This window comes from Scyliorhinus canicula, chromosome 10, assembly GCF_902713615.1.
Source record: "Scyliorhinus canicula chromosome 10, sScyCan1.1, whole genome shotgun sequence".
In the NCBI taxonomy this organism is placed as follows: Eukaryota; Metazoa; Chordata; class Chondrichthyes; order Carcharhiniformes; family Scyliorhinidae; genus Scyliorhinus; species Scyliorhinus canicula.
The window spans coordinates 160,987,195-161,010,186 of record NC_052155.1 but is presented as its reverse complement, the minus strand read 5'-3'; the positions used below and the strand labels follow the sequence as shown (position 1 = coordinate 161,010,186).

At 50.7% G+C, this 22,992-nt stretch overlaps 1 protein-coding gene across 1 annotated transcript in view; it reads left to right on the top strand.

The window, feature by feature from the left end:
* The window catches only part of LOC119972744 (uncharacterized protein C18orf63-like), a 128,019-nt gene that overhangs the window by 70,325 nt on the left and 34,702 nt on the right, over positions 1 to 22,992 (top strand). Inside the window, exons 7-8 of the mRNA XM_038810055.1 lie at positions 3,565 to 3,641; positions 19,650 to 19,759. Of these exons, the coding sequence (XP_038665983.1) occupies positions 3,565 to 3,641; positions 19,650 to 19,759 (187 nt within the window). The remainder of the gene's footprint in view (positions 1 to 3,564; positions 3,642 to 19,649; positions 19,760 to 22,992) is intronic.

Here is a 22,992-nt window from a genome sequence, read left to right as displayed (position 1 = left end):
CGCCAGAAGCAGCGAACGCCACAGGACATGGTAGGCAGCAGGCTGCCTCCACCTATGCTGACCTGGGTCCTCTTTGGTGGCTGTCCTCGGGAGTGACCAGGCCTGAATAGGCGCGGCAGTCTACTGGGTGTCACAGATGGCATTGTGCCACCCTGTTCTGCCCTCTGCCCATCAGATGTGCCAGGAACAGCTGGGAAGGCTTCAGAGGTTCTGTGGTTCCGGCACCTTCCCTGTCACTGGCCCAGGCCCCATTACCTCCTCCTCTCTTGGGGCTACTCCCTGAGACAGGGGTGCAGCTGGAACGAGACCTGGGTCTCCGCCGTCATCCGGCATTGTCTACTTACTGGAGTTTAGAAGAATGACAAGGGATCTTATCACTAAATTGCTCAATTTCTTCTCATAAGACAGGTCCTTCATCCCTGGAATCAATCCAGTGAACCTTCTCTGAACCGCCTCAAATACATTTAAGTGCTTCCTTAAGTAATTGGACCAAAACTGTGCGTAGCACTCCAGATGCGGTCTCCCTAATATCCTGTACAGTTGCAACAGCACTTCACTACTGTTATACTCTATTCCATAAGCAATGAATGCCAAAATTCCATTTGCCTTCCTTATTACCTGCTGTTCCTGCCTACTAATTTTCTGTGATTCGCGCACTAGGACAATCGGATCCCTCTGCACCAAACCATTTTGAAGTTTCTCTCCATTTAGATGATACGTTGCCTTTTTATTCCTTTGATCAAGATGGATAACGGCACTCTTATCCACTTTAAATTGTATCTACCAAATTTTGACCCAATCACCTAACCTATCCATATCCATTTTTATATTTCTTGGCCGGAATTCCTTGGTCGTGTGCTGCGGTGGGATTCTCTGGTCTCGCTGGCTGCACGCCCCCACCCCGCGGGTTTCCTGGTGGCATGGAATTCCCATTGACAGTGGCGGGAGCAGAGAATCCTGCCGCCAGCGAAAGGCACGCTGCCTCCTGACACCGAGAAACATGCGCCTGGGAGGCCAGAGGATCCTGACCCTTATTTCCTCATTGCAATTTGCATTCCCATCTATTTTAGTGTCATCTGCAAATTTGGCTATTGTACATTCTATCCCTGCATCCAAGTCATTGATATAGATTGTAAATAGTTGGGTCCTGAGTACTGAACCCTGTGGCACATCGCTAGTCACAGCTTTGCAACCAAAAAAAAACCCATCTATCCCCACTCTCGGCTTTCTGTTGGTTAGCTAATCCACTATCCCAAGCTAATATAAAAACTCAACCCCATTGCATCATTGTGCAGCACCTTATCAGATGTCTCCTGATCTAGGTGCTGCATAGTAAGCAACATCAATGATAGATACATACTCTGGAGCATATTGTAGAACTTCATCTGATCTGTGAAGACAACAAAAGCACCCTTTTAGAATTGCTACTGTTCACTTAACGACAACTCTGGTTGAGTTTTCAATTTAGTGCTTCTTAGTTGCTGTTCTTCTCTTTCTTGGGAGGGGTTAGTATTGATGGCAGCAAGGTTTTTTTCTACTCAAACTATTACTTCACTTGATTATCGTTGAAGAGTGGAGGAGTGCAGAACTCTTAAAGCTGAATGAATGGGAATTTCTAGCATTAACACAAAGGATTCTTTGCACCGCATCGTATAAAATCTGGATATTTGCCGATTGATAGCCGTTTGTATCAAGAAAATTGAAGGTAATTATTGGTAGGAATTTACAATCATGCATGAGATCAGTTGCATCCTGCACTTTGAAGAATCCATTTGCATGGCTGGCATTAGCTCACTGATAATCTCGATGAATTCCACAATTGGCCTAAAAGTCACCTGGAAAATGCATGAGAACATTTAGTGCCCACAAGCCTACTATTGCAGATATTGCGCAGACTTTCAATGGCTGCTTGAAATTAACCTGCGGTATAAAGATTACAGATTACATGGGGCCATCACTTCCACTGTTACAGGCAGACATGTTCTGGTTGACAAATCATGGGCTGGATTCTCCAATTTGGAGACTATGTCATGGCGCCGGCCTGGGAATGGTGGCGTTTTATGACCGCAAAATCGATGCAAAATGGCCACTGATCCTCCATCTGGTGGGAGGTTAGCAGACACGCAGAGTAGAGCACCGGACTCTAAACTGGCGATATAGCGGAGAATTGCCGGGTCCGTGGTCACGCACAGCAGCAGCCTGCAGCGGCAGCGTGGTGCAACATGGCGCCGGCTACACATGGACTCGGCCTGCCAAATAGTGACCCCCTTTGACCATGCTCACCATCCCCGGACCACCCCCCACCAGCGTCCCCAGCCCCTGCCAAAGCCCACGCTGCCCGTGGATCGGCTCTCTCCTGACTGTGACGGCGCTGGACTCAGTCCGCAGCTGCCTTGCCAAGTTCCCGAAAAAAGCATGTGAGACCCACGTTGTCGGGAACTCAGCCGGTCGGGGATGGAGCATTGGGGGGAGGGCATCAGGTAACGTCCTGAGGCTGTCCATACGGCGTGCGGCATACTTCTAGAGTACGCCGTTTTGGAGGGGGCAGAGTATCGCAAAAGCGGCGCGTCCCCGATTTCGGCACCAACATGGATTCTCCGGCCAATCGCCAAACACGGTTACGGAGTCGGAGACCGGAGAATCCCCCTCCGGCCCTTGCTCTTTACATAGTTGTTGCCCAGCTGTTATTTCCCCATTGGTAAAATGCACTCTTCTCACATAGATCTTTGTAAGACCCGATGTGACTGACCTGTTTCTTTCTCTGAGTGTGGGATGTGGCCAATATCTTGTAAAATGGACCCGTGTGATATATTGCCTTACTCTTATTTCCTCTGTCTGATCCTTCATCAAAATTGCAAGCAATTGAATGCCTATGACATCCAGAACCTCTTAATATGTTTGGGGGCAAAATGTTTCATGTGTCTTCCGGGTGTCAGTGTCAGATCAAGTTGTAACCCGGCGCAAGGCAAAATAAAATGGCTTTAAAAATTCTTCTGAGATTTCAGTAATCTTCAAGCTTTATCGGGCTGCAGGTTCTGCAGTAAGATTGATTTTTCATGCTGTGGCATGTTTCTGGAGAATGGTTGTAATATTTGGTTCCTAACCTGTGTGAACTTTAAAATCTACTCATGCATTCCCTGTGAGGAGTGGTCTAAATGCGCCCTGAGGTCAGCTGGAGCTTAATTTGCTTTGCAATGAAAAGTTTTCAGATTATCAGAAGCTTCTATATTTCCTGCTCAAGGTCAACATTTTACAACATTTCTTTTGTATTTTCATTATCGTTTTGACATTTTGAAGTGTGACACACTCCGAATATTTGCAGAGGTGGATTGTTCTTTGAAATTCAATTGCTCAATTTTGTCAGTGATGAATTTATTAAATTACTGATTTGTAACAATAGTAACTAAATATATTTGTAAAGTGAGATTGCATGACTTTAAAAAAGTAAAGGTCACCATTAATTAATTCAACATGTTAAAAAGTGTTCAACCTATTCAAGAGTTAATTGCTCAAAGAATTATACTACTAATTTAATCAGTGGTGCAATGTCCTTCTTAATTACAGTTGTGGAGTTAAATGTCTCAGAGACACAACTGTGTGTTAGTGTGGAAGCTTCAACTGTTCGACTGTCTCTGGCAAAGGTATTGCCCGCTTTTATCCTTTAAAATTTTAAATGTATTTTTAAAAAAATTAATGGATTTTTATTCCTACTTTGGTTATTTATGCACATAAGTTTTTCCCTAAATGATGGGGTGGATAACCTAATTCTGGTCAAGCTCAAAATGAAATGATGGCTGCGAACATGAATCCTGAACATTTCTAGGCTATGAAAGATCTAGGGGTGGGATTTTTCGAAAACCGGCAGGGTGGGCAACTCAGGCACGAAGTGAACCACTGCGGCGTCGGGCCGCCCTGAAGGTGCGGAATCCTCCGCACCTTCAGGGGCTAGGCCGGCGCCGGAGTGGTTTGCGCCGCTCCAGCCGACGCGGAAGGGGCTTGGCGCCATGCCAACCGGCACGAGTTGGTGCATGCACGGGAGCACAGCGTGTGCTAGCGTCATCCCAGCACATGCGTAGGGGGGTTCATCTCCGTGCCGGCCATCGCGGACTGTTACAGCGGCCGACGTGGAGGAATAGAGTGCCCCCACGGCACAGGCGGGCTCCGATCATGGGACAGGCCACCATGGGGGCACCCCCCAGGGACAGATCCCCCCGCGCCCACCTGAGAACTACAGAGGCCGCCTGCCGAGCCTAGTCTCGCTGGTAAGTACCTGTCATAACATACGCCGGCGGGACCGGCCGAAAATGGGCGGCCACTCGGCCCATCGCAGGCCAGAGATTCGGCGGGGGGCCGCTCCCAGCGGCTGCCGACCGCCGTGATTCCTGCCCCCGCCAAATCCCCGGCGGCGGAGAATTTGGCAGCCGGCGGGGACGGGATTCACGCCGCCCTCCAGGATTCTCCGACCTGGCGGGGGGTCGGAGAATCCCGCCCCTAGGTCTAGCTACTTTGCTTTCTTACGATCTTGCAACACAGTAGCATTGTGGATAGCACAATTGCTTCACAGCTCCAGGGTCCCAGGTTCGATTCTGCCTTGGGTCACTGTCTGTGCGGAGTCTGCACATCCTCCCTGTGTGTGCGTGAGTTTCCTCCGGGTGCTCTGGTTTCCTCCCACAGTCCAAAGATGTGCAGGTTAGGTGGATTGGCCATGATAAATTGCCCTTAGTGTCCAAAATTGCTGTTAGTGTTGGGTGGGGTTACTGGGTTATGGGGATAGGGTGGAGGTGTTGACCTCGGGTAGGGTGCTCTTTCCAAGAGCTGGTGCAGACTCGATGGGCCGAGTGGCCTCCTTCTGCACTGTAAATTCTATGATTCTATGATAATCTATGTTACAACAAAGGTGTTGTTGACTAATCCTTGCAATCAATCGCTATTTCTTTTAGTCGACAACAGACCCAGACACGATGCAAGGAAGTCTTCAATGGTGGAATGTATTAGGGATCATAGGTCCAAATGGGGCTGGTTTAGCTCACTCGGCTAAATCGCTGGCTTTTAAAGCAGACCAAGCAGGCCAGCAGCACGGTTCAATTACCGTACCAGCCTCCCCAGACAGGCGCCTGAATGTGGCGACTAGGGGCTTTTCACAGTAACTTCATTGAAGCCTTCTCGTGACAATAAGCGCTTTTCATTTCACTTTTCATTTCAAAGTCACCTGCCCATTAGAAGCATGATACTTCTGCCATATCATATTTCAAATTGCTGACACACTGTATCCTGTCCAAAATGTTGGTATAGCAACAAATTTATTATAATATATTAGTGTCACAAGTAGGCTTACATTAACATTCGAATGAAGTTACTGTGAAAATCCCCTAGTTGCCACACTCTGACGCCTATTCGGGTGCACTGAGGGAGAATTCAGAATGTCCAATTAATCTAACAGTCTTTCGGGGCTTATGGGAGGAAACCGGAGCACCGGTAGTGAACCCACACAGACTCCACACAGACAGTGACCCAATACAGGAATAGAACCCGGGTCGCTGCCGCTGTTAAGCAACAGTGCTAATCACTGTGCTACCATGCCACCCAATTTAAAATTAAACACAGACATATATATTTAAATATATAGTTATGACCCCCCATGAAGAAAATGTGAAACAAAAAAAACTGAATGACCCCCAATAAAGAAATTACCAGCAAGGTTTTACATTTTATAACCTTTACTTCAACATGAATCAGAATCAACATTGATTAAACATGAATTAACAAACAAATTATGGTTGGCATGAACTATATGTTACACATGGAATAGCGGATACAGCAAAGACTATTTCACAAACTTACAAGTATCCGCATCACTCCTTGCACAAATGTGGCACCATGTAGGATCTCACAGTCTTTCCGAATCTGCCTCCAGTGGAGGTTCTCTTAAGTTTTCCACCCAACTGATGAGACCCTCAAGTCTCTTTTGCCGACAGCCTTATTCCATCTCTGGGATGGACATTGTTGGGGAAGGAGTGAGGGTGAGCATTGTTGGGAATGAGGGAGGGGGTGAACATTGAGGTGAACATTTAAATCAGTGCAAGTCAATAATGAATTGAAGACAGACCTTATGGGGTACATCTTCAGTTCACGGTGAGAAAAAGGGGGCATGTCTTCGTTGGAATTACATTCGGACTCCCAACTCTGCTCACCACTAAATTCAAACTGGAGTCAGGACCAGAAGATGCAAAGACATCCAGCATAAAATAGTAAGTGGATCCTGGGGAAACATCTAGTCGTAGCAGTACGGTTAGAAAGGGAAAGAAATTACAGTCACAGTTTGGACACGTAGTGGTATTAGACATGATAAGATTGTGAGCACTGATGTAACCATCATTTTATGTATTAAATATCACTTATGCAATGCCCTAGTACCTATCCACTCTCACATCATTCAGCATGCACTGCCATTCTCTATGTCTAGACTGGATATTCAACAATGGTGGCATAGTGGTTACCACTGCTACCTCATAGCTTCAGGGACCCTGGTTCATTTCTGGTATTGGGCAACTGTGGAGTATGCACTTTCTTCCCGTGTCTGCGTGGGTTTTCTCTGGGCCCTCTGGTTTCCTCCCATCGTCCAAAGATGTGCAAGTTGGATGGATTGGCCATGCTAAATTGTGTCAAAGGTTACTGGGGTTACGGGGATAGTGGAGGGAATGGGCCTAGGTAGGTTGCTCTTTCAGAGGGTTGGTGCAGACTCGATGAATCAGATAGCCTCCTTCTGCACTGTCGGGATTCTATGATTCCTTTCTGCAAGGGTGTCCTTCCCTCACACTGCCGTGATCCTGGTAATGAGGACCCACCGGCCCCATTCACCTGGGGAAGCCTGATTTCAGCATGAGAAAGCCATTGGCTAAAGTCTTGTGAAAGCCGTTCAACTTGTACCAGTGATGCAGATCCTCATTGGCATCCCTAACCTTGAAGGAGGTTTCATCAGCAGGAATGGGTCATTCAGCATCTCATCGCTCTGAGATCACCCTGATCGGTGGTACTTCGCTAGCATCATTCCATCAGGCAGGAGTCAGACATTTGAGAAGATATATGAGGATCATTGCTCTGTACTCACTGCAAGTCATCATCATCCTCTTGCATCGCATGGTCCATGCCTCTGTGCAGCCGCAGGTTGACGCTGGCGTATTTTCTCCTGTCCCACGACTAGTAGGATCACTGCCGGCTCCACAGGATTTATGATTGTAAAATTCCAATAACTGAAAGAGAGGAAACATTGTGAGCACTGAGTCCTGTCAATGCCATGACCCATTGCCCATTCAAGACATGGGATATGCCATTAGTGGCCATTCACTGCTATGAACGCCTTTTCACTGAACTCCACTCCGTTACTCTCACCCACAATGGCCATGAACCCACACGAGCATCTCTCAACTCTGCATGACAGATTGACATCTACCTCAGAGACCCTTAATGGCCCTCAGGACTCCCCAAGGATCAGTACTGAGGGTACATGTGTTAACTGATGGGCATGTGTGCAGATATCCTGAGGGGGGGGGGGGATGTAATGCCAGCGGGGATGCCCGTGCAACAGCGCATGTCATCAGATCAGGGCTGCCTGCTGAGCTCTGAAATCACTCCCCCTTGTACCCCGGACCCGGCCGGAGGATGCCAGCCAACATGGCCCGACGTCTGTGGAGGGAGTACCTCTGCCATTTCTCTCAAATCGAGACTTCAATGTATTGGTGGGGGGAGGGGAGGGTACTCAGCGATGATAGGGTTAATTCGTGAGTGGCGCACAGTGGCAGATTCACCTATCAAACTACTAACTAAATAGGCACAATAGACTCATTCAGGAAGGCTCAGGAGTGTTAATAGTTAAGTGTGTTCCGGGTGAGTTGATTATTGCCAAGCCTCCAGATTAAACTTTACTCGACCATTAACAATGGCCTGCATTCCCCAGCTCCCAGAGTTACGAGCCTTGAATTCCGTATACCCAGCCATCCACGCAACCAGTTGGCCAGATTTTCCAGTCCAGTGGCAGGGCTCCTCCAAACTTCTCAGGCCCTACAGCTGCGGATTGCTGCCTGAGGATGGGGGAGATATGTAGGTGGCATCATTGTCCCTTCCGCCTCATTATCTTTCACCTCTCATGGAGCAAAGCATAACCCCCTGACACTGTCACCCATTATGGCTGGCCACCCAGGAGTGGCTCCCACCCCCACCTAGGAATATTGGCCGCGATTCTCCGCTCCGGCGACAGAGTGTGGGCGCTAGCGTGAAAACGGGCGCGTTTTACCTCGCTGCCGGCGCCTGTTCCGAGACTGCATTCTCCGGCCCACAAGGGGGCTAGCAGAGCCATGGCGGGAGGCGCGGGTGCGCGACCTCGGAGCGGGGTCGGAGACCAGGCGCCATGTAAACAACGAGGCATGGTGGCGCACAACAGGTTACGCAAGTGCACAGGCCGCCGACGGGGGGACCATGGCGCCACAACGAGCAGCGCCCAGGTTCATACACCACGACCTGGAGACGCTGCTGGACGCTCTTGAGGAGAGGATGGGGCATCTGTACCCCTGACCCGGCCGGAGGGTGCCAGCCAACGTGGCCCGATGTCTGTGGAGGGAGGTGGGCGCGGCCGTGAGTGCCACCGCGGTGACACCCAGGACTGGCGAGCAGTGCCACAAAAAGCTCCATGACCTACTGAGGGCAGCCAGGGTGAGTACCCAGCTGTGTGCCCATGGCACCAACCCCCTCCCCAGGGGGATGGTACAACCATAGCCGTGGGGCACATGGCCACCCATACAAGCCACGTTGGCACTGTGGCCTGTGCACCCATGCCAACGTAGACCCAACTGCATGCAGTGGACCGCCTAACAATGCTGTTATTCCTCCCCCCAGGAAAAGAGCGTCCATAACCAAAGGGAGCAAGCCCGAACCGGAAGGGGTGAACCTGAACTGCGCCAGTTCACCATGCACGAGCAGAGGGCACTGGACATAGCCGGTGCACCCGACGACCGGGAGATTGCCAATGCCGAGATTGGGGGCGCGCCACCAAGTGAGATCCCCTCCCTGCCTGGCCCCCTTCCCCTCAGCCCTTCCACTTCAGTCCTTTCCCCTCAGCCCTTCCCCTCAGCCCTCCCCCGTCAGTCCTATCCCCTCAGCCCTTCCACTCAGCACTCTCCCCTCAGCCCTTTCCCCTCAGCACCTTTCCCCTCACCCATACAGCAAACCACACCCCCCTGCACCCGCCTAACCATGATGGTGTATTGTGTGTTGCAGGGCCACGCGGTAACCGACCTGGAGCACACGGCTGACGCCGCCCGCATCCAGCACCTGTCTGGCCAGCCGACGCAGACCAGCAGGGCGCACCTGGCAGACACCACCCAGCCCACAGGGTCTCTAGCAGCGACGGGGAGGGCAGCTCCAACAACAGCCCTCCCGGCCCAGTCCAGTGACAACACAGGACACCAGCACACAGGGGACAGACGGACACGACACGACCACACAACACCAGCACATTGGGGACAGACAGTCACGACACGACCATACAGGACACCAGCACACAGGGGACAGACGGGACACGACACGACCATACAGGACACCAGCACACAGGGGACAGACAGATAGGACACAGCACCCCAGGGGACCCCCGACCACAGGTCCGATGAAGACACTGAGGTTGCGTCACAGCTATCTCCTCCACCCCCCCCCACCATCGCAGAGACACTCACCTCGATTGGCCATGAGGCTTCTTGATGTGAGGCTTCTGGGACACTAACTGGTGCGCACCACAGAGCCGCTCCGGTACAGCAGGTGGAGGTAGGAGCAGTTGAGGGGCCGGACGGTGGGAGGGCAGCTCAGCCCCGGCAAACATCTGTCGCCCGGACAGGTCCCGGGTCCCTGGAGTTTCCCCCGCCCACGCATATACCCGATGCAGTTGGGGACCCAGGGGCGTGAGAAAGTGACGGCCGGCTTCCAGCACCTGCAGACACAAGTGCAGGAGTGCATCCGCGTCCAGGAGCAGGAAATGGTGGCGATCATGAGTGCCACACAGGCCAACACCGCACAGGTGGCGTCCACGGTGGAGACAGTTGTGGCGCTGGTGTCGGGCATGGGTCTGAGCCTGCAAGGCCTGGGGCTATCCACGGCCTCCGTGGCCTGGGACAGGGCTGACATCCCACAGGAAGCCATGGGCTAGAGCCAGCTGAACATCGCAGATGCGCTCAACAACCTGGCCCAGTCCCAGCAGGCCATGGCCCACTCCCAGCAGGCCATGGCCCAGTTTCTGCAGGCCATCGCTGACAGCATCAGTGCCATTGGCCGGGTGATGGACGCATTGTACAGAGTCAGACACGGATGGCGCGCTCCCTGAGCTCCATGGCCGTGAATTGCCAGACCCTGGTCGATACCAGCGCGGTCCTCCAGAACTGGCAGTGCCAGGTGATGCCGGTGCCCCAGGTGCTGGATCCACCCGCACCCCCATCCCATGAAGAGCCCCGGGGGCCACCGGGCACCCTAGGGGGGGGGGAGGAAGTACTGGGGCCCATCCTGTGTACCTCTGCAGGGAGGGTCCCAGGACCCCGCGCCACTTCCGCCCTCCCCCCATCCGCTCCTGGTGGTTAGCGAGCAGAACAGGGTGGCACCAAGCCATCCCAATTGCCCGAGGTGCGGCCTAGCCCATCCAAGCCGGGCCGTCCAGGAAGCGGCCGGCGACGGGGACCCCAGTCACAGGGTAGGAATCACAGGAGTCCACCTCCAGTTCTGATGTACCGTCTGGGGGAACACTAAGAGGTAGTCATAGGGCCCGTAAGGCCAGAAAGGCAGACATGGGTGCAGGGCACAGATTAGTTAGATGGGCTGGGGCACTGTGGTAGTATGACTAGGGGTATTACGGTACCTGGGAGTGTGAGCTGCCATTGGTGCAGAGGGCTCGCTGCCCATTGGCCCAAGTATCGTGTCCTCTGTATCCTCATTGGTCGAGAGGAAGGTAGCTCCGCCTATGAGGCGGGGTATAAGAACCCAAGTTCCCCAGCAGCCAGGTCATTTCTGTACTCCTGCTGCTGGGCATACTTCTTGCTGATTAAAGCCTTTCGTTTCGGACTACACCTACGTTTCGTGTCTATTGATTGTGCATCAGGCACATGTACAGGATGTCTGTTATTAAATACATTCCACACCTATGCGAACTGCCTCTGTACTCTGTCCGATGCGTGGGGGGTTGGGCGGAGACTGTGTGCCAGTGTGTGTGAGGGGCGCCGCGATAGAAGTTGGGCTCCAGTGCATGTGACTGCAGCCCCCCACCCCCACGGTTCCCATATGACAGAGCCATGAGATGCAGTGTCAGGGCTGCATGCAGATCCACCCAATTGGAGGGTCGTGATGTGGCCATGAGTCAGATATTGTCGAACGATGTATGGCTCGGAGCCCATCGCAGAGCAGGCTGTCATCATCCTCCATGCCTTATAGCAGACCCGCGTACACCATCGACTGTGCCCCCATCCCGTTGTGCCACAGGCAGATGTGTCATGGGGGGGTAGTGTGCATGCAGCTGTTGTGGTGGTGGGGGTTGTGGGTGGGGGAGGTGAGGCTGTTGTGGTCGGGCTGGGGGAGGTGAGGGTGGTCGTCTGTTGGAGAGGTGCCAAACCCGCTGCCAGTGCCCATACCCATCACTACTGCCGCCCACCGTGGTCGCCGAAACGGGCAGCGTCTCCCGTGCCTCCTGGCCCAGCCAGCGGCACCGGGCAGCCTTGTGTTCCCGTCCATCCCCCATGACCCATGCATCGGCTCCCCCTCGCCATCCCCCTCATCTGGGGAGGGTTTCCCTCATCCTGACCATCCTCCTCCTCCTCCAGCATATCTCCCCTCTGCTGGGCTATCTTGTGCAGGACGCAGCAGACCACGACGATGCAGTGGACCCTCTCCGACGGGTACTGGTGGGCCCCTCCAGAGCGGTCCAGGCATCTGAAGTGCACCTTGAGCAGCTCAAAGCACCTCTCGACCACACCCCTGGTCGCTACATGGTCATCGTTGTAGCATTGCTCTGCGTCGGTCTGTGACCTCCGTATAGGCGTCATCAGCCACGACAGCAATGGGTAACCCCTGTCGCCCAGCAACCAGCCCCACAGCCGGGGGGGTGTCCCTTGAATACGGCAGGGATCAACAATTGGGCCAGTATAAAGGAGTCATGCACACTGCCAGGGTACCTGGCGCAGACGTGCAGGATTGTCATCCTGTGGTCGCAGACAACCTGCACGTTCATTGAATGTGTACCCTTCCTGTTTAGGCACATGGTCCTTTCCTCCGAGGTGGGCCACATGGCGATGTGCACTCCATCGATCGCCCCCTGCACCATGGGCATCTGGGAAACAGCGGCTAACCCCACTGCGTGGGCATCCTGATGGGTGTGGTCCGCAGGGAACTGTATGTACCGGTCCGCGATGTCGTACAGGGCGTCGGTGATGGCCCAGAGGCACCTGTGCACCGATGGCTGGGTGATGCCAGACAAGTCCCCACACGGCGACTGGAACGACCCCGTCGTGAAGAAGTTGAGGGCGACCGTCACCTTGATGGCCACCGGGATGGCATGTCCACCCCTGGTCCCGCGTGGTGCCAGGTGTGCCATCAGGTGGCAGATGTGGGCGACGGTCTCGCGGGTCATCCGCAGTCTCCTCCTGCACGCCCTATCCGGGATGTCCTCGAAGGACATGCGGAGCCGGTACACACAGTATTGCCTCGGACGCCTCCGTGGCCGTGACACACCCTCCTCCTCCTGCTCGTCCCCCTCGACATCCCCGTGCTGTGACTCCCACATGGCGTGGTGACCTTCCTGTGCATCTCGGGCATATGGCACTGCAGCCTGGGCGGCTTACATGTGCCCCATTGCAGCCCGCTGCTCGACAGCAGGCTCCACCACCTCCCTCTCACGCCCGTGATCCAGCTCCCACTGAGCCTCACGAAGGCAACAGCCCCCGCCACGGCGACCAACAACGTTGGAAGGTGGCTGAACACTGTACGATCTGTAGGGGGTGGGAGTAGACAGGGTTTCATCATTGGTATACCCCCCTCCACGACCAGGTGCCATGGGCAGCATGGCAGGCCCAGTTGCCAGCACGTGCCCCACCCACGCCCCCTCGGTGCCCAGGCACCTGTCGGCCGTCCCCCGTGCCAGGGCCACCGTCCACTGGCACTGCCCTCTCGGGGTGGCTGCCATGTGTGCCACCCTGGAGCCACCCGCTGGTGGGTGCCGCTGGCCTGGTGGGGGAGGGTGGGGGTCTGGAACACGTCAGGACGGCCGGCCCCATGGGCCGCGACGGCGGATGGGCTGGGTGGCCCCGCAGCCTTCCGCGCCCCCACTGTTCCCACCGCCACCCCCACCTCCCCTCACCCCCACCCCAGTAGCAGTTATGTGTGGGGCCACCCCCATCTCCACGCCTACATACCCCCACCCCTGGCAGCGGATGTGTGGGGTCATCCCCCCCCCCCGGCCCACCCCCACACCGCCCGCAGACACGGACGTCCCACTCCCCGTCCCTGGGTCCCCATCCCCAATGCCGCCGTGCAACCCCCCCCCACCGGGGCCTCCACACGCCGTCGCCCACCCAGCACGACTGCTGTTTTGTAGCATGTTGGAACGGCGCCGGCGTGACATCCGATCGCGCCGGCGAGACTTCGGCCCTTGCGCCCTGGAGAATCGCTGGCCCACCGGAGAATCGGCGCTACATTTCTGCCAATTCTCCGTACGGCCCGGCGCCATTCGCGCACGGCCTTTTTCACAGGACTGGGAGAATCGCATCCCGGCGGCGGGGCGTGGCGCTGCTGCGATTCTCCCACCCGGCGGCGGGGGGGTCGGAGAATCCCGCCCATTGTCTTCACCTCTTGTGAATTTGCACCTGTTTGGCTAACTTTGTCAAAATAAATTTTTGCGAGAGTCGCTAGCTAGGCCAGCATTTATTGCCAGCCCTAGTTGCCCTTCAGAAGGTTGGGATGAGTGCCTTCTTTTACTGCTTCAGTCCCTAAGGTGCAGGTATGCCCACTGTGCTGTTAGGGAGGGAGTTCCAGGATTTTGACCCAGCGACAGTGAAGGAACAGTGATATATTTCCAAGTAGGGGTGGCAAGTGACGTGGAGTGAAACCTCCAGGTGCTGGGGTTCCCAGGTACCCAATATTCTTTTCCTTCTGGATGGAAGCGGAAGGTGTTGCCTAAGGAATCTTGGTGAGTTACTGCAGTGCAACATGTAGATGCTACACAGTGCTGCCACTGTTCGTCAGCAGTGGAGGGATTGAATGTTTGTGGAAGGGGTAGCAATCAAGTGGGCTGTTTTGTCCTATATGGTGTCGAGCTTTTTGAATATTATTGGAGATGCATTCATCTAGGCAAGTGGAGAGTACTCCATTACACTCTTGTCTTGTGTATTGTAGATAGATGGTGGACAGGCTTTGGGGGATCAGGAGGGGTTCGTCGCTATAAGACCATAAGACATTGGAGCAGAATTAGGCCATTTGACCCAGCGAGACTGCTCCGCCATTCAATCTTGGCTGATATGTTTCTCATCCCCATTCTCCTGCCTTCTCCCATAATTCCTGACCCCCTTATTATTCAAGTACCTATCTATCTCTGCATTAAAGACACTAGTGATTTGGCCTCCATAGCCTTCTGCGGCAATGAGTTCCACAGATTCACCACCGTCTGGCTGAAGAAATTCCTACTCATCTCAGTTTTAAAGGATCAGCCCTTCAGTCTGAGGCTGTGCCCTTGGGTTCTAGTTTTGCCTACTCGTGGAAACATCCTCTTCACATCCACTCTAGCTTGACCTCTCAACATTCTGTAAGTTTCAGTTAGGATTCCTAGCTTTTGATCTGCTCTGGCAGCCACAGTATTAATATGACTAGTCCAGTTCAGTTTCTGATCAATGGTAACCTCATGATGTTGATTGTGGGGGATTCAGCGATGGCAATTCCATTGAATGTCAAGGAGCGATGGTTAGATCCTCTCTTGTAGGAGATGGTCATTGCCTGGCACTTGTATGGTGTGGATGTAACTTGCCACATGTCAGCCTAAGCCATGGACATTGAGTGCTTCATTATCTGAGGAGTCGAAAATGGTGCTGAACGTTGTGCAGTCATCTGCAACCATCCCCACTTCTGACCTTATGAATGAAAAAATGAAATGAAAAGCGCTTGTCACGAGTAGGCTTCAATGAAGTTACTGTGAAAAGCCGCTAGTCGCCACATTCCGGCGCCTGTCCGGGGAGGCTGGTACGGGAATCGAGCCGCACTGCTGGCCTGCTTGGTCTGCTTTAAAAGCCAGTGATTTAGCCCAATGAACTGAACCAGCCTCTGATGGAATGGAGGTCATCGGTGAAGCACCTGAAGGTGGTTGGGTCTTGAACACGACCCAAAGGAACTCCTGCAGCGATGTCCTGGAGCTGAGTTTATTGACCTCCAACCACCACAACCATCTTCCTTTGTCAAATGTTGTCTTGGTGTCATGGGCAGTCACTCTCAACTCACCTCCTGACATTCAGCTCTTTTGTCCATGTTTGAACCAAGGATGTAATGAGGTCAGAAGCTGAGTGACCCTAGCGGAACCCAAACTGAGCATCCATGAGCAGGTTATTGCTGAGCAAGTGTCACTTAATAGCACTGTTGATAACTCTTCCAGCACTTTGCTGATGATGGGGAATAGACTGAAAGGGCGGTAATTGGCTAGGTTAGATTTGCCTGTTTCTTGTGTACATTGCCGGGTTGATGCTAGTGTTGCAGCTGTACTGGAGCAGCTTGGTTAGGGGTGCGGCAAGTTCTGGAGCACAAGTTTTTAGTACTATTGCCAGAATATTGTCAGGGCCGATAATCTTTTCAGCATCTAGCATCAGCTGTTTCTTGATATCTTCTGGAGTGAATCGTATTGGCTTAAGACTGACATCTGTGATGCTGGGGACCTCCGGAGGAGACTGAGATGGATAATCCACTTGGCACTTCTGGTTGAAGATTGTTGCGAAAGCATCAGCCTTGTCTTTTGTACAGATGTTCTGGGTTCCTCCATCAATGAGGATGGGGATGTTTGTGGTGACTCCTCCTCCAGTGAGTTGTTTAATTGTCCACCATCATTCACTGCTGGATGTGGCAGGACTGCAGAGCTTAGATCTGCGTTTGTTATGGAGTTGCTTAGCTCTGACTATTATTTGCTGCTTATGCTGTTTGGAACATAAGTAAGCCTGTGTCAGAGCTTCACCAGGTTGGCATCCCATTTTTCAGTATACCTGGTGTTGGTCCTGGCATACTGTCTTGCACTTTTTATTGAACCAGGGTTGATCCCATGGCTTGGTGGTAATGGTAGAGTGGGGAATATGCCGGGCCATATGGTTGCAGATTGTGACTGAGTACAATTCTGCTGCTGCTGATGATGGCCCATAGCACCTCAAGGATGGCCAGTCTTAGGTTGCTAGATCTTTTGGAAGTCTATCCCATTTAGCACGGTAGTAGTGCCACACAACACGATGGAGGGTATCCTCAATGTGAAAATGAGACTTTGTCTCCACAAGGGCTCTGCAGTGGTCACTTCTACCAGTGCTGTCATGGACAGAGGCATCTGCAACAGGCAGGTTGGTGAGGATGAGGTCAGGTGTGTTTTTCCCTCTTTTTGATTTGCTCACCACCTGCTGCAGTCCCAGTGTGACAGCTATGTTCTTTAGGACCTGGCCAGCTTGTTCTGTAGTGGTACTATCAAGCCACTCTTGGTGATGAACATTGATGTCCCCCAACCAGAGTATATTCTGCGTCATTGCTACCCTTGGTACTTCCTCCAAGTGGTGTTCAACATGGAGGAGCAGTGATTCATCAGATGATGGTGGCCATTACATGGTAATCAGCAGGAGGATTCCTTGCCTATGTTTAACCTGAAGCCATGAGACCGCATTGGGTCTAGAGTCGATGTTGATGACTCCCAGGGAAACTCCCTTCTGACTGTGTACCACTGCCGCCACCCACCTCTGCTGGGTCTGTCCTGCCAGTGAGACAGGACATATCCAGGAATGGTGATTGTCGTGCCTGGGACATTTTCTGTAAGGTATGATTCTGTGAGTATCACTATGTCAAGCTGTTGCTTGACTAGTCTGTGAGACAGCCCTCCAAAGGCACAAGCGTGAGATGTTAGTAATAAGGACTTTGCAGGGTTGACAGGACTGGGTTTGCCCCTGTTGTTTGTAATGCCAGGCTCCGAAGCCAGGTAATCCATCCAGTTTCATTCCTTTTCTTTTGTTTTTATAGTGGGTGAATACAACTGAGTCGCTTGTTAGACCATTAAGAGTCAACCACATTGCTGTGGGTCTGGATCTAGAGTCACGTGTAGGCCAGAACAAGTGGGGACAGCAGATTTCCTTCTCGAAAGCAGATGAGGCTTTTATGACAATTTACATTGGTTTCATGGTCATCGTTAGACTTTTGATTAGATATTTAATTGAATTTAAATTCCACCATCTGCTGTAGTGGGATTCAAACCCGGGCACCTAGATCATTACCATGGGTCTCTAGTCCAGCAACAAGACCACTACGCCACTGCCTAACCCTAGCTACCAATGTTGTAGCTGTACAGTTTGTCTGGAGGGAGGACAAGTTCTCGAGTACAGGTCTTCAGACAACAGCTAGAGCGTTGTCAGAACCCATAGTCTTTGCTATGTCAAGTGCACTCTGTTGTTTCCTTACCTTGTGGAATGAATTTAATTGGCTAAAGAATGGCATATTTGATGACAGGGACTTCAGTAGGATGCCAGGAAGTAGCACGACCAGTTGGTACCTTTGTCCTTTGGGTCTCAGCCACCTTGGTCAGTGGTGCTACCATGCAGCCTCTCTTGTTGATGTGCATTGAAGTCCTGAATTTTGAGTATACTCTTTGCTCTTGCTACCCCCACGGCTGCTTCCACGTGGTCAATATGGAGAGGTGCTGATTCAACAACTGAGGGAAGGAAATGGTAATCAGCGGGCCATTTCCTTGCCCATGATTGAACTGATGATTTCATGGCGTTTGGAGTCAATTTGAGGACTCCCAGAGCTATTTCCATCCAAGGTTTATCATTGTCCTTGCCTACATCCTGTGGGACATTCCTGCAAATTGAGCCCAGTCAATGAACATGCACCTGATAGGTAAGATTCTGTAAGCATGACTGCGTCAGGCTGTTGCTTGACTGGTCTGTGGAACGGCTCTTCCAACGTTGGCACCAGCTCCTGTAGGAGGCTGGAGGAACTTTTAAACAAGTTTATTTAACCAGCGTGGATTGAAAATTATAAACAGTAGTCGAGGGACAAGTGCTTGGTTCCTAGTCTGCTTAAAAATAAACTTGCTAAATTTGTTGGGCTGTGAAACTAATGAATGCTTTTGGAAAGGCACAGAGATAGTGCAGATGACATTGATATTTGGGTTTCTGAGAAACAGTTCTTGGAGACTGTACAAATTACACAAGATGGGGCTAGTAATTTGCATGACACTTTTGCAGGCATCCTTTTCTGGAAGGATGACGACAGAGGGCTTCATTTCCTGGAAAGTTAATGAAAGAAAGTTATGAAAGGTAGGCAATTTTTGGGTGGGTTCAAAATCTCCGGTATAAACAAAAAACTCAGCACATTATTGGATATCGTATCGTAGAGAAGCTTTTGAGGTCAATATGGTCCAGTTATTATGATAACCAAGGTCCATAGTCCGAAAAGATGGAAGACACAAGAGACTCTTACTGCCGTCAACAGGAAGGGTCTTGGCAAGTGTCAGAAGAAGATCTGCAATCAACAGGACCTAGCCACTTCTGGATGAATAGTCATTTACAGCACAGGAGTCCATTTAGCCCATCGTGCCTATGCCGACTCTCCATGGAGCAGTCCAGTAAACCCATTCCCCTGCTCTATCTTCACAACTCTGAAGACTTACTTCCATCCAGTGACAATCCAATTTCCTTTTGAAATCATGGATCGCCTCTGCTTCTAGCAACCTCATGGGCGGCCAGTACAAGGTCATTATCTCACTACTTTGGTTGGAATTATTTCTATTATTAATATGTTTTCTCCAAGGGCAACTACCTCTTGTCACATTTTGTTATTTTCTTTTCCTTAAGTTCTTAGTGTAGCTTCCTTTGTCCACATTTATTATGGAAAATCTGTAATATTTTAATGACATTTTCTTATCAGTGGTGAGACTGTTGTTGCATGTAGCATCTGAGTTTTACCACTCTCAGCTCCCCTACCCGTATTGCAGCGAAACTCCTAAATTTTATATCTGTGCACTGTGCTCTAGTTCGCAACTTTGAACACGCTTCCTCTGAAGCTTGGTCTTGACTGCCTGTCTGAAATTTCCTGGGGTTTGGAGTCATTTTAAGGACTCCCAGAACCATTTTCATCCAAAGGTTCATCACTGTCCTTGCCCATCTCCTGGTTATTTCTTTTTTTAAATTCAGAGTGCCAAATTATTTTTTTCCAATTAAAGGGCAATTTAGCGTGGCCAATCCACCGACCCTGCACATCTTTTTGGGTTGTGGGGGTGGAACCCACGCAGATACGGGGAGAATGTGTAAACTCCACATGGACAATAACCTTGGGCCAGGATTGAACCTGGATCCTCAGAGCCATGAGGATCTCCTGGTTAATTGATTAATTAAAATTATTTTTTTTATTCATAGGTTGAAGACTTTGATATATCAACAGGAATTTTGAAGAGTTTCTACCACAAGAGAGTTGCTGTAATCCCAAAACATTTTATTGCAAGTAAATGGTGTTATGTGCTGCCCAGGTATTTTTTGTATGATTTCACAAACCAGCAATATTACAACACAGTAGTACTATTTCTATTGGTTTTCTTCAGATTAGGGTGAATGCTTTTCATGCATAAGTATTTGCCGTCAAAATGGTTAATTATGCTTTTAATATTGAAGAAAATTGAAAGGGATTAACCTGGGGTGGATTCCCTATTGCCCTACATCAGTAACAGGTTTCCCCGATGCGGTGGAGAAATGAGCTGCAGCCGAAAAATGGGATCAGCGGCGGGTGCCAAACCCGTTCCGATGCTCCAGTCCCCTGGCGGTGGGAAAGAACTACACGCCTCGCACCAGCAGGGGGATGCAAATCAGTAATTAGCACCCATTTGCATCTGATTAAATGGCTGGGAGCCCCAGCTCCACCCCCCTCCATTATGCATCGACCCCCACCCCCCTCCATTATGCATCGACCCCCACAGCGGCAAGCCGTCCCAGTAAGCTTTCCCAAGCGTGGTCCTGATGTGGTGGACCCCGTTGGGGGGGTGTCAAGGAGGTCAGTGGATAAATGAGGTGTCCTCCAAAGTCCATCGCAAAGTCCCCCTCACAAAGCAAATTCTCCCTTTTACACGACTCCCCCCACTGACTCCGCCCAGACCCTCCCAACAGAGACTCCGCATCAGAGACCCCCATCAGGCCCCTCATCACAGATTCCACCAACATTGACCCCCATCAGCCACTCCTGCCTGAAAGCTAAAGAGTAGTCCATGCAGTAGAGTGAAAATCAATGCATTTTCACTTACCATTCCCTAACATCTGCTGCGGCAGACAAAAATGTTTAAAGCAGCTGCTGTTACAAGTGTCAGAGGCTTCCTCAACAGGCAAGTACATTTTAAAGGGCTTTGAATCCCTTGACAGCCTTTGAAATGCAAATCTTCTATTCAATTTCCCACAGCAGTACATTGCATACCCAGTTATTGACAGTTTTATTACTTCAGAGATAGCTACTTGGTGGATTGTTGATCTATCTTTCTCTTCACAGTTGAATGCGTCTCAAGTACCCTGTTGTGATGCTAGCCACAATGTTTATATACACTCTTGCTAGGATTGACAGTTTGGGGGGGGGGTTCAGGTCACCCTCACGCGTACGTGCTGTGGGGAGTGATCCATTATCCCTGTGGTGGGGCGGGGGGGGGTGGTGCCCCTACTTGTTAGTGGAGGGGGAGATTTGTCACGCTTTAGGAAAAATGTCAATGCCTAAAGGGATTGCAGAAGCAATTTATTAAAATTGTGCAGGGAAGGTGAAGAGATCGAGATCATGAATGGTTTCGATAGAGTAAATGTGCAGAAATGCTTCCAGTGGAAGAATGGTCGGTAACTAAAGAACGCAGATGTAACATGAAAGGCAAAAGAAGGAGAGATGTAATGAGGATTTTTTAAAATCGTGAGTTGTGCTCTGGATTACATTGCCTGAAACGTTAATCATTTTCTGAAGATAAATACTGAAGGGAAAACGTTCCCTGAGCTATGGCGATGAGCATACATTGGAATAGGAGAATCCAAAGTGAATCAACATTTTCGAATTGATTGTGGAGTCATTTTTGTAATTTTGTAATCATATTACACTGCCTATTATTTCCATAGAGAAAAGGAATAAATTGGAATAGAGTTATTATTTGAACAAATAACTGAGTGTATCACAGGAAAGGATTGTAAAAACGAAGCCAAACTGTTTCTGAAAGGACTATTAGAAAAGACACAAACCTTGATATCACAGAACCTGAGATTGTGGAAAATAGATTTGTAAGGAGTGCTTAATGAAGTGGTAGTAGCATTAATTTATCCTTAGGGTACAGTATATTATTGTCATACTCTTTCATGGAATATGGATGTCATTGAGCAGGCATACCAATATTTGTTGGCCATTTCAATTGCCCTTGAACAGAATGCCTTGCTAGGTCATTTAAGAGGGCTAATAAAAGTCAGCCACATTGCCGTGTGCCGTGAGTCATATGTCGGCCAGACATGGATGGCAGATTTCCTTTCCTAAAGAACATTGCTGAATCAGATGGGTTTTACAACAATCACTGATGGTTGTCACGATCAACTTTCAATTCCAGATTTTATTGATTAAATTTAAATTCTGCTGGCTGTCTTGATCCGGTTTGAACCCACGATTCCTAGAGCTTTGGCGAGCATTAGACGGGCCTTTGGATCACCAATCTAATGACGTTAGCAATACGCCATTGTCTTTCTAATAATGTGATAATGTGTTGGATTCTCCGCCGCAATGGCGACCAGCGGAGAATCCAGTTTTGGGTAGAAAACAGGTGCCAATCCGGCCCTTGTTGGAGTCAGGATCGAGGTTTCCCCCGCGCCAGCGGGAGGATGTAAATCGGTCATTCCCATTTGTATTTTATTAACAAGCTGTGCATCATATTTTGTATGTCCTTGTGATTTTCCAGCCCTCTAGGCCGGGAATCACGTGTGCGAGAATTAGTGCAGGTCTTGACGAGCATGTGACTGACATGGTGAACCTCGCAGTGGGCCAAGGGAGTTTCCCCCAAAGTCCACCGAAGAGCTATCCTCCCTCCTCAGAATGTAAGACCTGACCACCCCCACCAGACCCTTCCCCATCGCCCCCCCCCTCACCTCAGTTGGAAGTCCCCCAGAAAAGAGACCCTTGTTTGGAAGCCCCCCAGAAGGGAGAACACTGTCTGGAAGTTAGAGAGCAGTCCAGACAGAGGCAGTGAAAAAACCTCTGGTTTAACACTCACCTGTGCAACACACCAGCTGACTCAGGCAGAGGAAGCAGCACCTGTCAATTCTTGGAAAGAGAAAACCAGTCAGCTGGTTTAAACCCCCTCAGAGCTTTGATCTGCAAGCCATTTATTAATTTATTTTTGATATTGATTTTACTAGGCTGTGATTGACAGCTTCAACACACGCCCAGCGGTCTGCATTGTTCCCTCCAAAGTTGATTGACTTTGAAGTAGTCAGCTGTGAAATTAACCACAACGTTTATCAACATCAAGCTTTGATTGACAGCTCCTGGACCACATCAAAGAGTTCAGTGCTTTCTGTTAGTTTCACAGCTTGGGGTCTGGGGGATCTCTTTAATTTTTTTTAAATTTAGAGTACTCAATTTTTTTTCCAATTAAGGGGCATGTTAGCATGGCCAATCCACCTATCCTCCACATCTTTGGGTTGTGGTGGTGAAACTCACGCAGACACGGGGAGATCGTGCAAACTCCACACGGACAGTGACCCA